General features: G+C 38.9%; 1 protein-coding gene across 3 annotated transcripts in view; it reads right to left on the bottom strand.

Annotated features, from left to right (window-relative positions):
* Nucleotides 1–2242: 2242 nt before the first annotated feature.
* RB195_003375 (uncharacterized protein) overlaps nt 2243–15916 on the bottom strand; it is a gene marked incomplete at both ends in the record, with an annotated part of 38103 nt that continues 24429 nt past the window's right edge. The window contains 5 exons of one of the 3 annotated variants that reach the window (XM_064201004.1): nt 2243–2359; nt 3024–3112; nt 6865–7005; nt 10579–10673; nt 10773–10859. In XM_064201004.1, coding sequence (XP_064056883.1) covers nt 2243–2359; nt 3024–3112; nt 6865–7005; nt 10579–10673; nt 10773–10859 — 529 coding nt within the window. Of the gene's footprint in view, nt 2360–2846; nt 2961–3023; nt 3113–6864; nt 7006–10578; nt 10674–10772; nt 10860–15916 lie in introns of those variants that run through there. The other 2 variants (XM_064201003.1, XM_064201002.1) reach the window with 2 other exon arrangements.

Below are 15916 nucleotides of genomic sequence, written 5' to 3'. Positions count from 1 at the left end.
CTTTATTAAGGCAATTTTAAGTAGATGAACATAATACAAACAGCGCTGCACTAGTAGTTGCGAACAATACTCTGAAAAATAAAAAGATTTGATCTACTTACCAAAAGAAAATACATTTAGGAAAATAGAACGATAAACAAGTACCTCCACAACGTAATTGTTGTTGTACTGCCGGCTAATATCTTGGAAACGTGTATCACCTGTAAAAAGGTCTTTTTTTTCGAAATTTCTTGAAATACAAAATAAATAAAATTTAATAACTTTTTCCAAAATTCTTAACAACCAAAGTGAGCGAATGAAATCATATAAATTACAAAACAAGTCATAAAACTTCAGTTTTCTCTCAGGATATTTTTGAAGGTATATACGTTACAATTAATTAATTTAATTGCTCAGATGAGGAATAAGTCGTGAGCTCCAATTAAAAAATGCACACAGGAATAAAAAGTGTTTTTAAAATGTTGTATCATATATCATCGATGAAGAATTTAGGACTCCACAAGACCGCTCTTTTCAGATTTTTTCCCTTATTTATTCTCAATATTAAAGTTGTAGCTATTTGTGAAATTTGTGCTATGCATGGAAGACATCGAATCACACATGAAAAATTTGAAAGAGGGCAAAAACGACCTGAAGAAACGCGAGAAAAAACAAAAAAGAGAAAATGAAAGGTCGATGAGAGGCATAGAAAAACTACACAGACACAGCACTTCAATGCTCTTTAAAAGCCAAAGATCACTGAATTTAAAGTATCAGAATATTACAGATTTGTAGAGCGAAAAATAGTCTTTCGAGTGAATTACAAAATGTTAAAATACTCTTTATTTCTACGTTCATTTTTCGCTTTACAAAAGTAGTTCACGATTTACCCTTCATCTTAGTGAAAGAAGAAGCCGATATCGGGAGATTTTTTTGCGAATGAGCCAATTTTAATTAGCCTACGGGAATTATTAATTAAAGTAAATACTTTTTTTAGAAAATCCTTATAACCATTTCAAATAATCTATTTTGAGGTATAACACGTAAAAAGTAAAAGGTTCTCCTTCAATTTTGGTATAAGGACTAAGCGTTTCAGAAGAATACAGCGGAATTATGTACTGTAGCTCATGCAGAAAATAGCCACGATAGAAGTACATAGAATAAAAATACCCTGCGGGTTCAACCGCAAAGGCTTGATCCAAAAACACCTACACACACCTGTAGGCAAAAGTTCAACCGTTCGGCTCCAATGCCTTGCTTCATTTGGCCCGTCACGAACTACCGTATCCAGTTCACCATGAAAGCAAATAATTATTCAGTATGCGATCAATTTAAAAAGAAACAAACGTATTCAACGATCATTGATTGCAAAAATAAACATGTGTCAAGTATAAATTTTTTCTTTTTAGAGGAGTCGTGAGAAGAATCAGCAGTAGAATACCATGAAAAAATGCGCTAAGGAAAAACGCGCATGTATCAGTATATATCAGCAATTTCCCTCCTCGGATTATATCTAGAATTTTCTGCTTAAAGTGAAAGATATTTTTCACTTATGGAAAACAGATCAAAGCAAAGCGAAGTTCTTTCAAGACATCAGATTTTAAATAAAATCAATTTGAAGTTTTTTCTTCTCATATTTGAGTCCGATTCGAGAGAAACAATATTTCTTTTTTGATGCTGCGATTTAAATTTGCACTTTTATATGGATTTTAAAGTGCATAGCGTTGGCAAACGAACAATGAAGCAGGAGGACTTTGTCGATCTATTGTATCCATAGCATGTGCTAACTCTACTGAAATCACCGAAACCTAACATGATTCCTCCAGCCCCATTTTTCTCTTTTCCACGCTTGGCAGATAAAACAATTTTCTATTGATTTGGTCCAATCTCCTGAATAATATTTCAACTTCGTTACCCTTTTCGAGGTGAACACATTTACAAAGCCAGTACGAATTTTAGAAAAATTTTAAACAGTGTGGTTTGGGAAGAAATTGGGTGGAAAATTCTTGAACACGATGAGAAATTCCTTCAGAAAACCTTTTACAGCTCACTATGCATAGATCAGCTTTTCGTCCCAGTTTTTTCTTCATTTTTTTAAGTTTCCAAGTTTTTTTTTATTTTCTATATACGAGATTTTTAGCGTATTGATAGCTATTTTATGTACTCCCCTGAGAAGAGCAAACCCACAGCGAAAAAATCGCTCATTCACATACTGAGACTGGAGGAAATTCACAGCGGAGCTACTTTTTTCTTCTGCAAAACGTCACTCAGCATCGGTTTGCACTTCCAATCCCCCTTGCTTTAAGGATTCTTCTCCAAGCGTAGTTCGAGACTTAGTAAACTCTTTTGGATTAGTTTTGACACCTTTAAATCTCTCTCTCTCAAAAGAAAAAACCAGCCAACGATTTTCTGAAAATTCCCGATTTTTTCCTAGCAAAATGAGAAATGTAGACGCTTAAGAGGCTGTTATTAAAGGCATCACCCCACGAATCTGAGCTGGTGCAGATTTCAGGTGGAGTATTCGTATACAGAATGGGAGACTACGGAGAGGGGGGTGATTCCGTCCATTTCCTCCTAATTGCCGTAAAAAACGGCCCGGAAGATACGGCTTCATTCGTTTTGGCGCACCATTTTGTACAAGAGGTTCGATTGGAGCGCGCCAGTCTTGCGCGGCGCCGCATCTTCCGGGCCGTTTTTACGGCAATCAGCAAGAAATGGACGGAATCACCTCCCTCTCCGTAGTCTCCCATCCCGTATACGAATACTCCACCTGAAATCTGCACCACCTCAGATTCGTGGGGTGATGCCTTTAAGGCAAGCGTATGTTTAGTGGGAATTTTAGGAGAAGAAACTACGTTAACACAAAATCATAATTTAAAAATGTGAGAAATCTTTCTGTAAATTGGATTATTTATAATGTATCGTTGCATTATGTACTTTACTGTCGGCATCGATTTTTTGTTAAGAAAGCAGTTTTTCTTCTAGAAAAAAATTAAATAGCTATGAATAAAAATTTTGGAGAAAAATCTTCTAAATTTTCCTACCCTCCATGTCTTCTGATTCTTCTCATCTAGTAGTTGACCTTGATTGTCATGCCATTTCCAGTTATCCTCAACTTTACGTTCAATCACTCCTTAAATAACAATTTTTTCTGGCTAATTGTAGAAAATGAATGTGCTTTTAGTAGTGTCCATGTTCAACTGTCCCTGAATCATTGCATGATTTAATATGAAGTTTTTTTTTAAGTTTAGTTGATAAAGAAGATCAATACCTATCTTGGCTACAGCTGAAGCAAAAAGCACATTACTAAAATGTGCTTTTATTTTAAATTCATTTTTTTCCCCGATGAATGCTGCTGCGCTCTGTGGGCGATGGTTTTGACGTTTCGCTGTCGACAATGTACGCCTCGTTAGCCATCGGATTGAGAGTGAATGCTTTTGACGTCTATTAGTGTGTGGTCTGCTGTAGCTGTCACAGCATCATTTTCATCCAGCTTCAGCGCCTATTCATGAACTTCTCAAAATAACCCATCTAAATTAGTTATTCTTACAGAGTTTATTGAAAATTATCAAGGCGAAAATCATCCGATTGTCGCTTCCACTCGTTTAGAAGAGACATGAACATTAATGCCTAGCTGCTTAGCACGAAAAAAAAATCCACCTCTTCTCATCTCGAACACATTTCTCCGCTCAATTTTTATTTCTTCACTATTTATAAGAACGAAAAAAAAACGTTTAGCTCCTTCCCCTCAGCTCAATAAAATCAAAATAGATCAAACTTTTCTATCACGCAGAAGTGGCAGTACTGTAGGAGAAAGGGTAATGTGCTTTTCAGAGCTCGATTTTTATCCTATTTTACTATCATCCGGTTTTTTTTCCCATCACTATTCTTAGTGACTTATGTTAATCCAAAAAATCTTTACAAAGCCGTAATGTACCAATTTATCCTGGAAACACCCACAAAACGCCAAAATGACATAAAAACATAGCGTTTAATTGATTTTCTTCAGCTGTAGCCAAAATAGGTATTGATCTTCTTTATTAAACAGCAACAACAACAGTAACAGTTGACGTTAAAAACCGCTTTGAGTAAACAAACCGGACGTTTAGAAAAACCCTAGTGCAATAGAGAATTATTTTTCTGATCCACTTCGAGGGTGGTTTGAGAGCACAACAGTTTTAACCTTACTTTAGGATGACCTGGTTATGTTGGACGTTGCAGAACTACGATCATTCAATGTATTTCCTATCGATATTGTTTTCTCAAGACCGTTTTCTTATCGCATTAGGTTTTTGTGGACGTTTTCATGGTAAATTGGACCATAATGACTCTTTTAAGGGGATTGGAAAGAAGAAAAAGTCAGCGGAAAAAAAATAAAATAAGCGAAAAATAATAAAAACAATAAATATAATAGGCGAACTAGGCGAAAGCAAAATTATGTGAAAAAAATTTCGCTTTGAAGAGCACATTAAAGAGATCCTTAAGCTACATGATCACAATCATACCCACAGGAAAATTTTCTGTGTAGCTTCGACAGATGCAAAAAGTGAAGTGAATGGTCCTTTTCAAAAAAAAAAGTAAACGCTGAGGGAAAAACTCGTCCGCAAGGGGCGTGGCCTCCTTCTAATGACGCAGAATATTTGAGGACTTTATGAGGTTTTCGAATTCCCCATGCTACTCCTTGCATTAGCTTCTGATTGTTTTCTTTCATACTCACTAAACGGTAAGCCATGTCCAAATACGATCAGCATAATCTTGAAACGGGGGTTATTGCAACAATTAAGAGGGACTAGGCGTGGCTTACGGTTTACAGTTCAGATGTTCATGTTTATTTAATTGCGTGTAGTAGGCTAATGTTAAACTGAAGCTTTTATTACACGTAGGTGCTATTGATGGGACCTTTTTCGTACCGTAATCCTCCTCTATCGCCCATTCTGCTTTACAATAAATCCAAGCATAAATCTAACGTGCCCTAATGCTACATGCAGTAGAACCATCAAATATCTCTGCTAGGATCAGTAGGACCAGATTTCGCCGGTTTTCAGAAATTCAACTGCGATTACGGTACCAATGCACAGCCTAACAAATAACTCATAAAATCTTCAATTCTTCTCTTTTACCAACACCGAAAGACGTGACGAAGTAACGTTATTTTCCCCAGAATCTGAACGTACAAAAAATCTTTAAGGTTTAAACTTTCCACACTCAGGATTTCAGTGCAGTTATAAAATCGTAGGCACGTTCATTCAGTCACTTTATCACTGTTTCTCTGAAGAAAACCTTTTTATCCACAAAACATTTGAGTTCTTGAGGTTTCTTAAATGTTTTGTTGTGTGTTGTTGACACAAATATAGCACACATTCCTAGCATCACCTTTTCCACTTCAGATCTTCTATTTTCCATTCGGAACTGCATTTTCCCGTGGTAGTCGCTTCCTGGACTCACTTAGAAATTTCTTATATTACACACATACTTATGCACACATTCTCCCTTATGATCAGACCTTCAGCATATTTCCTGAGCCTGAGACTAAGCCTGAACTAATTAAAATCAAGTGATTTCTAATCTTGTCTCTTCTACGAGCACAAGCTCTTTCTCGTGCTTTCTCAGATGAGCGTGACATGTCGTTTCGTTCATGAAACGATTCCCTGATTAATGTTTTGATGCATTCGACGCAATATTGCGTACATCGAGTAACTGATGCCAATCAACCAAAGGGCAATGTATTGCGCTATATTTAGTCACGTTTCGAAGGCGCAGGCTTCCGGTGCAGACATTCGACGAAATTCTCAGCTCTACGACAAGCTTGCACAAATAGAACTACACATTGCTGTGGCGGAAACTAAGTGCTTTTGAAATAATAATAAAGTCGTTAATTTTTTGCTTTAAGCAAAATTCTTTGAGAAAACAACATCGAAAAGAAAATAGCATTTTAATAACTCAACGGAAATGTTTTCAATGGCATGGGGCCAAACAGGGCGGCGTATCCTTCGCAGTAGCGCTTCTCTCAGACTTTCTGAACGTTCTCTACAGTACGTACAGTACATCGAGGGTTCGGCGGCTTTTTTTCATTATTGAGCTTCCTGTTCTGGTGGGCGGGGAGGTGGGGTTATTAACCGAGTGTAAGTTTGTGTAACGCGCCGGAATAAAGTCATTTTGACTATGATTATATGAAGCTTAGCGAAATTGAACCGTCGTTACCGATTCATTACTTCTGATCCAGCAATCATACGTGAATACGCTTTGCTCTACCGTATCCACGGATCCATGATAGGAAATGGAGTGAATTTAGGTATCAGACAGAAAATGCATAAAGTGCGGCTACGCGCTATTGTTCTTCCACTAAAGACACAACATTAACATATTTTCCTGAATATTATGAATAATTTAGGAAGCTAAATGTCATTGGACCTCATCAATTTTTTCATCCGTTTCAATTTTAGCGTGGTAGCCATTCAAAAACGCTACATTCCCTCGTCGCTCCGTGTGCTTTTAAAGAATACCAAGAAATACACAATGGGGAAAGTAGAACCAGGATGGGACAGCATCGTGTTCCCTTATCTATTCCTACCTTCTCACTCCATTCTGAGGAAGAGCGGTCCCCATGGAAATAGAGCGATCATTTTCTTCGCTCTTTTTTTCTGGTATTTTGGGAATGCAAGCTCTGTTTGGGAAAAAACGTGAGAAAAATGGAGGATTTGCGAAAATTTGTCATTCATGATAGCAATTCTCGCATGTCATTTGTCTTCTTTCTAAGATGATGTGACTCCGATAACTTGCCGTATGATTGATAATTGCATCGGACGAGAAAACACTTCTGTTTCTAGTGCTAAAGACGCTTATTGCGTCTATTATTGAAATTTTAGCGCCAACCGGACGGCAAACCTTGTGACTTACTCCTGGCCATAGTCGTGATGAGTCCATCATCGTCCCTCGTCAACTCCTTCACCCAATCGTTTTTGTTGACCTCCGCTCCGGTCGCGTTACTGACCGGTGGCCATCGCCGCACTTGGTTTGACACCACACCTGAATAGCAGTTACTAGGCACAAGATGGAGTGCAAAATGTACATATTGATTGGGGAACCCAAGACTTATGCCTTGGTGGTTTGGGAGCTAAGAAAAATGCTCATTTATTTTGCAACTAAACAAAAAAAAACAAAATTCTAACAACAAATTCTCTCTTAAATTAATTTCTTAAATTCTACATTTAACTTAATTTTAGTCGTTCTCAAATTTCTAAGAATAGTTTAAAAGTAATGGAATTTAGTAGAAAAGATGAAAATAGAGAAACAACTTTTAGAGTAGCTTAGACCCAATTTTTTCTTCTTCGCAACACTTCTAGCAGCATTTTTACAGTTCCCACAACCAAAAAAACATTCTAAGCAAATCCAAAAAAAAAATTAAAAAGAAAGAAACTGAAATGAAAAAACTGGATGAAAATGGCGTCGAGAAAATGTTTACTTACTTCCTTCTAGTACTTTTGCAGTATTCAAGTGCAGATTTTTTTTCAAATTTTAGAGTAAGCTGTGCATGGGTTTTTTTTACTAAAATGACATCATTTAGATTTTCTTTGTGGTCCGCACTTGATTACACAAATTACATCTGCTAATTACACTGCTAATTCCTGGAAAATTATACAAAGGAAACGATGTCTAGCAAGGCAATTGGATCAAACGTTTGCACTTTCAGAGCTTAGCTCTCGAGTTACGTGATGCCTTTGCAAAAATTCTTGCAAATACGAGCAAATCGTTACTGATTCCAAGGTAAGTCATTGTAGTGAATTAGATTTGAGTGATACGGGGACTAGTTCTCGCTAGATATCTCCTCAGAAGTTGGTTGATAAAAGTTGCGACGTAACGATATGTTCGCATGATTTCTGTTTCTTCTGTACTTTTATTTTAAAAAATGTATTAATACATTTTCTCTCATCCCTCGTTTTCTTTTATTGTTCATTGGCAGCTCATTCAAAGACAACAGGCCACGAATCTAACGTGGTGAGTGAATTCGCGAGAAAAGCTGGAGATCAGGTTGCAAATTGCGGGATCAAGTGTGGAAAACTGCGTTTATTCCTACGAAAGACGTTAGAGTCGTGGCGTCTTTCAGACAGTTTTTTACGATGATTGGGGAGATATGAACGGAACCACCTCGGATTCCGCAATCTACAACCTCATCTCCAGCTTTTCCCGCGGATTCCCTCACCATGTCAGATTCGTGGTATGCCGCGCTCAACTGCTGCATCGAGTATTCCAGAAAACTTAAATTGCAGATGGGACCTACTCATCGGTAAGCGTTCCCAAAAATCAAATCATTTGAGCATTCTTTTGGGATTGTCAGCCTTGTATAATAGTTGTTTTATTGTTTACTTTGTTGTTGTCGAACAAAGCTGAACTGGGAACAATATGAGAACATTTCTAAGACCTCAGGAAGTTTGAAATGATCCGCTCCATTACAAGCATGCCTCAGGACATAAAAGGCTAAAATTCTGGCGCCTTAAAAGGCTCTGTCTGTGGAACGAGAAGTTCTTCTCATTTCGAGTTTAGTTTTTAGGATACTCGGGAATGCATCTAAATGGCCAGTTGGAGCTTAATTGGAATTTGCAGTGCATGCGGTTGAGGTGCAGTGATGAGAAGAGAAAAGCAATTTTATATCCAAGCTGGAAACTTAACATGATTTCCAGACAATCCAGTGCATTTAAGTCCAAGGTCCGCACAGCCTTAGCGCATGGATTTTCCGAGCTCAGCTGTGAGATGATGTTATTATAGCGCGGAAAAAAGGATAATAATGAATGACGATGAAATTAATCTGAAAGATGAGGATGGAAATGTAATTTGCCTTCTACAAATTTGCTATTCGTTATATCCAAACCACTTGAAAAAAACAGATGTTCTCTGGATGAATGTAGTCAATTAATTATGAAACATTCCCTTTTAGTAACCACTCTGATTCCGCTAACCACATTCACCTTAGAGTCGAGTTCGAGCATTTATGAATGCTCGAATTTCGAATACAAATGTGACGATAGGCAAAACTCAGCCAATGTGTCAAGTCAGTGCTTTTTTTCAATCCTCCCGCACAGACAGTATATAGCAACAATTCATTGACCTTCAGGTGATAAGAGGACGGGGGTCCCGCCAAAGGCGATTTTAAAACATTGACAGTGCAAGCGCGGTGGGACCGCTTTCCATCACTGTCTGCGTGAACTGTGTTGATTGATTGAAATGAGTTTAATAGTGAAGGAACAAGTGGATTTAATGCACTTTGGTGCTAAGCAAGAAAATTTTGTCATTCTAAGACGGATTTCCGTAAGAATGTGGATATTCCTTGGGATTGTGGATAACGCGCTAAAAACAAATAATAGTAGTAATAATAATAACAAATAAAATGCTAGTAGACAATGTAAATCTGTTCCAAACATATAAACATGTCCCAAACGAATCATTTTTATCCTTATCCTGTTGTCCGCGAGCCACCACGGAATATAATGTGCGTAATCCGTTGACTAATAAATCATTTCTTGCCTTATTATATTATATTATTCATTTATTATTTTATCTTATATTTTCACTATTTTTATTGGTATTTTCGAGCTTATCACATTTTAGTAGTGTCAAAAGTTAGGATAATGATGGATAAAAATGACGACTAAAAGTGCACAGCAATGGGATATGGAAACATGAGCCAGAACTTTTAGAATTCTGCATACGACGACATAGTCGAAAGGTCAGGGAATAAAAATGTTCTTTTTTCACTACGTTACCGGTTACTTGAAAAGATAGTTTACTGGTTACTTGAAAACAGGGAAGAAAAGAAATCATGAACCAGTTTCTTTGATCTTCCTTACGTCACGCAAAGTCTGACGTCCTATAAACGCATCTGCTAGTTAATTTACCTGAATTATTCGTAGAAAAAAGATAAAGGTGGATAAATAAAATAAATTTAGCCAATCATCTATGTACGTCAGAAATTTCACTGTCGTCACGGTTTTATTCAAAAAAAAGAGCAGATTACAAGGATAGTATAAAAAAATGGATGCATGTAGATAAAGAAATACCTCATAGTAAGAACATAGGGTAGAAAATCAGAAAATCTATTCCTGTGCGCTTCAAACACGGTGGTGTTCTACAGCGCTGACCATGAATTGGGGTGCAAATCGGAATTGAACGCAACGATGCGATCAGCTTCCACACAGAATACTTTGCCAGCTTTCAGATTAGCGCGTCGTTTAGATTTCAATTATTTTGCGAGGTAACGTAACCGCGCACTTGTGGGGAGTTCTTAGGATTTACTTCCTTTATGGTTTAACACTTTGAGCCTTAGCGAGAACATTTGGTCACGCCCAACCATAAGTGCCTTAAGTGAAATTGGGACGATAATAAGAGATCTACAAATGAATGTGTTTTGCTTTTGTAATTTCCTAAAAGAATGATAGTACTCGTTTCATTAGGGGAATTTGACCCCCGCTCCTTATCCCGCCTTCTTTTAAAAAAGATTGCTAGTAGTGTAACCATTATGCCGTTATTATACCAAGGAACAATTTCTAAGTCCTCTAAGGCACAGAAACATACTTTTTTGGAATTTCCCAAAAAAAAACAGCCTACCTTGAGTGACACCGTCCCGATCATAAGCGAAATTCGCTCCACGATCGAACGAAATCGGTGTACGACGTACTGTATGCGAAGCTACAGGAGCGTTCCTTAAACGAACTGTTCTCATCGGCATAAAAATTGACAGTACTCGGTTTGTCGCATAACCACTGCGACAAAGTATAAACGAGAATGTGGTGATCACTAACGCGTAAAAAGTGTGCGTTGCTTGTGGCATATTTTCTCTTCCAAGTGGACCAACGGTTCGTGCTCTCCGTCGAACGCCGTCTCCTTCACTGAAATAATGGAATAAAAAATTGGTTATATTGATATTGATATATCATGATAAACGAAGGCACAGAAGATTTGAAACAAAGTCAGAGGTAGAAAGGCGAGAACTGGTCCCCTGTAACTGACCCGAACCGGATCACAGCTTCCCGTTTCGTTTTGTTTTCTCCTGCAGAATTTTTTCTTATGCTTTTCTCCGCAGAGATATAATTTCCCAAGGAAAAATTCACTCTAGAAGGCTGTTTTTTATTTAAAAAAACGATCTACCGCATTTTCTTTTGGGTTGCGCTAACAGAAAAAAGCAGTGATCTGAAAACGATCAGATTTACTCCGAGATCGGGATGTATGTAAGTCTCTAAACGTCCCTAATAGTGATGAATGGTAGTAGAATGAAGTCATTCGTAGGATTAGAATTTGGAATAACATCTAGGAAGACCAGTTCTCCGTCTTCAAACGATTACCATAAAATCTTACAGTAACTCAGTGATTCTCTGAATCTGATTTTGCTACGACTGTTCTTTTTTCTGAGAGAATCCACTTTTCACATGAAAAAACATAGAATCACATTTTTTTAAATTTTATTTTCTAATTTTATTAGTTTTGTTTTAATTTTAATTTTATTACTTTTGCTTCAAAGTGTAAAATTCAAAACATAGAAGGATACAAGAGTATAATCAAACTATTTCTCTATTGCTACCCATCTCGAGCTGCCTGAAGAATACATACGAAAATTCCTCCTGACCCATGTGAAAGAAATAAATTAGGTGGGCTTCAATACAATAAAACAGCGAGAAAAAAAAATAACGTCATTCAATGTGAATAACGTCGAATCTTCTGGAAAGATCGCATATCCGGAGAAGCCGAGAGAACGTCGCTAATGAGTTCATGTACTCGTTTTTCCATTATCTGCTGCTCGCTTTCTTTCATCCGCCACAGCTGCAGTTGCTGAGGCATGACCAGAAATTGGTTGCAGACCAAAAAAGAGTTGGTTTCAACGCTTCAAAGGGAGTTAAATTAGCAAGAAATTTCAGCGTATGTTTCAGCGGTTGGCTTTCTTTCCCTTATGGATCTTGCCAAAATCCTAACCACCAAATCCACCACTTCCATCCTACAAGTTGAAAACACGACTTGAGCAGAATTTGAGCACCGTTTGAGCTTATTCACTGAATGTGCTGAAATTAAACCTTGCAGGCAACAATAAAATCTGAAAACGTGCCTGCATCTACGAAATTAAGGACTAAGCTAAACTACAAAACTTCCGCTTTCCCGAAGGAAGCTATACTTTTAATGCTGAATAGTTCAATTTAAAAAAGATAAGTTAAAAACTCCCTCAAGAAGTTTGTCGCAACAATAAACCGAGCGGGTATAGCGCAGTCGGTAAGAGGTTCAGCTGTGACTGGACAAACAATCTGAGGTTCGAATCTGACCTATTGTTCACCAACCTCTTCATCTCTCCGGAGTCTATAAATTGGTACCAGACTCGTCTGAGAGCACAAAAGCACTGGTTGATACATCGGCTAGCCCCCGTAGGTGATTGTGTAGGATAGACAAGCGTTCATAAACCTCAAACGATTCTGAGTTGAAGTGAACGAGGTGGGGCATCCCCAGGGATGCAGTAACGCCAAACACTGCATCTTTCTCCCAATTGTACTATACTTTATGGCCTAGGCTAGATAAAAGATAAAGTGCACGGGGTTGATCAATCTATATGGGGACGTGCCTACGCGTTCGACTTCAATTCAGATTTTTCAATTCGTTTGAGGTTTATGAGGAGCCTATTCATTGACTTGTGGGAGTGAGACGATCTATCAGTCAGTGTTTTTATCGTCCTAGACAAGTCTGGTACTCATTCATCAAACCCGGATGGATGAAAAGATTGGTTGACACTAGAGTAGTTTTGAACCATCGACCGTGCATTCGCAACCGAATTTCTTACCGACTCAACTACAACCACCCCGTTTACCTTAGAGGGGGAATGAATTTGCCTGATCTTTAGACAGAAACATAAGTGGAGCTTTGATAAGGTTTTTTTCGAACGAAAAAAAAAACAACAAAATAACAATTTTGCGAAGTGTTCTGAAATATGTGCTCAGAATTTCGTTTTTCACGCCCAGTTTCTAGTGCGTTTTTGAAAATCCACAATAAATAAAATAAATAAGGAGTCCAGAGAGTCAATATTATTCTAAGTCCAAAAAGGAGAAAAAAAGGAGATACAAGTGGAAGATGCGGAGAAGATTCTTCAGAATTTAAAGGCATCACCCCACGAATCTGAGGTGGCACGAATTTCAGGTGAAGTATTCGCATACGGGATCGCAGATTATGGAGAGAAGGGTGATTCCGTCCATTTCTCTCCAAATGTCGTAAAAAACGGCCCGAAAGATACGGCTTCGAGTGCTCCGGTGCGCTATTTCCTACAACGAGTTCGATTGGGGCGCGCCAACCTTGTGCACGCCCCGCATCTTCCGGACCGTTTTTTACGGCAATTAGGAGGAAATGGACGGAATCACCCCCTCTCTATAGTCTCCCATCCCGTATAAGAATACTCCACCTAAAATCCGTACCACCTCAGATTCGTGGGGTGATGCCTTTAAGAGATTCATTCTAGCCCACTCGAACTGCACGCAAACTGCAGTTGTTGGAAAGATCGGAGGTTTTTTCACAGCATTCACTCTTATGCAAAAAAAAAGTCTCTTTACTGGGAGCATCACAGCAGTTTGCGCATAATAAAGGCTATCATGAATAAAATATTCGGCAGTACATTACTCCAATTGAGAGGATTGCTCCGCATAATGGAATGTTGACAAATTTATGAGGACAAATATTTTGCACCGTTCTTCTAACCAATGTTGAAAAATTCCCACAAGATAATTAATCAGGATACGTGGGAAGACTCTACAGAGAAGCTGGAGGCTGACTGATGGGCGTGTTCTTCTTCGTCGTTTCTCTTCACATCTGTCCAGCATCGGTTACTTCGTCCGCATCATTTAGACTTTATTTTTGCGCTCCAAGTTTTATCCGCGTAAAAAAAAAACGTTACGACTTCTGGGAAGGAAGTTAAGCGTAAATCCACGCAGATCATACTTTGATGGTATTTGTACTAGGGACCAAAATATCTTATAAAGTGCAACATCTATCCGGTTAGTTTCGGCGCTAGTAAATTTTATGAGGAGTTATGGTGATTTGTTTGCCTTAGACGGCTGGCTATGACTATCACCTGACGCGAGCATCTTCATCAACGCCGAACTGCGTCGCCCTTGAGCACAGCTCTACCGAAACTTCTCGATCAAGAACTTGCAATCAATTCATTGCTCACTATTCCACATCCTGCGAAATTTGATGTCCTGTCTGAAACCCCTACTCTCATCCGGCATTTTCACGTTGCCTGCTATCTGACTCTGAAATTTCCATTTCCGGACAGATGGACTTCCTAGGGTTGAAACGAAGAGACTCTCGAGAACACGTTGAAGAAAGCGCTCTGCTGGAAACTTCACAATGTAATCAAAGAAGTGGAAAAGGTTTTCTGTGACCACTTTCGAGGAGGATAAAAATGATGATGCCTTCAACATGTTGTGCGCAGGTACACCACAACGTTAAGGTCTTGCGGCACAACCTAACCTAAAAGTGACTATCCAGGCGTCTGAGCACCGTTCTTTCCGCGCAGTCGATCATCGCAATCACCGTGGAAAGTGCTGCCTACGTTTCCAATTAATTCATTATGACAGGAGAGCAGACTTCGTGGATGATGGGAAACACTGGATCGAGTTGAATGTAAAACAAATCCTTGCTTACCTTTGTGGTATACTCAATCACTCCACTATAATTTCTCCTCAGCATACAGCTCAGGTAACAGAACTCTCCTATGAATCGACTAGCAACCCGTCTGCCCCTCTCTGGAAGTCTCGAGAGTAACACGTAGGGTGCAGCCAGCTTTAGTGCAAGGTTGACAACAGGTTGAAGTTTTGTACTGCTTCTCGGAAATGGACAACAACGTCGGCGTCTCCGAGATCGATCAAGGGTGCTAATGGTGCAAGAATGACACCGGGAAGAGACTGATCTTTTGCTCTTCGCAAAATGTCGTCAATGGCTCAGTTGAACAGGAAGGGTCCTGCCCCTGCCTTTTGTCTGACTCCCATTCATTTCAATTCTTATCACTTCAGACAATTATGTGCATCCAGGTAGTACTAACCGCCCTTCATCATCTTTTTCATAACCTCCGACTCTGTTGTTTCTCGCTGACTGAGTATGTCTGATCTGTGGAGGAGTTCGAGTTAGGTTGTTCGTTCTCTCATGTCATCACATAGGCAAACAAACTCTCCAGGTATTTAATCGCCGCAAAGTGCGTTGAGAAGACGGCCTCGATAAGGACAGCGAACTTTTAACAATTAAGCAGCAAAAGCAGAAAAATAAACGGCAATTAGTTTTCTTGAGCTCATGCCGACTTGCACAATTTGTTCTAAGAAGAGAGTTTGTGCATGCTGCAATTCCCCAGAATTTAATTGACTTTTTTCACCTGTTAGAGACATATTGAGCTGCTATTAGGCAAAACTATACATAATCCTTCTGTAATCTCTTTACACTCGGTCTTTTAACTTTAAAGGCATCACCCCACGAATCTGAAGTGGTGCAGATTTCAGGTGGAGTATTCGTATACGGGATGGGAGACTATGGAGAGGGGGGTGGTTCCGTCCATTTCTTCCTGATTGCCGTAAAAAACGGCCCGGAAGATGCGGCGCCGCACAAGGCTGGAGCGCTCAGTAGAACTCCCTGTACAAAATAGTGCGCCAGAACGACCGAAGCCTGGCCGTTTTTTACCGGAATTAGGAAGGAAAGGACGGAATCAGCCCCCTCTCCATAATCTACTATCTCGTTTACGAATACTCCAACTGAAATCCGTACCACCTCAGATTCGTGGAGTGATGCCTTTAACTCTAACTAAAGCTCTAAAGCCACTGGGAAAAAATCAGCAACTGCTTCTGTGCTCTCAATTGGATGCAATTTTTCCTTGTATTTTAGTAATAAATGTAAAAAATAAACATAGCTATCATGTAAGGAAAGACGGAAGTCA

The sequence above is a fragment of the Necator americanus genome, chromosome IV (assembly GCF_031761385.1).
Source record: "Necator americanus strain Aroian chromosome IV, whole genome shotgun sequence".
Lineage (NCBI taxonomy): Eukaryota > Metazoa > Nematoda > Chromadorea > Rhabditida > Ancylostomatidae > Necator > Necator americanus.
This window is presented reverse-complemented; position numbering and strand designations above follow the sequence as displayed.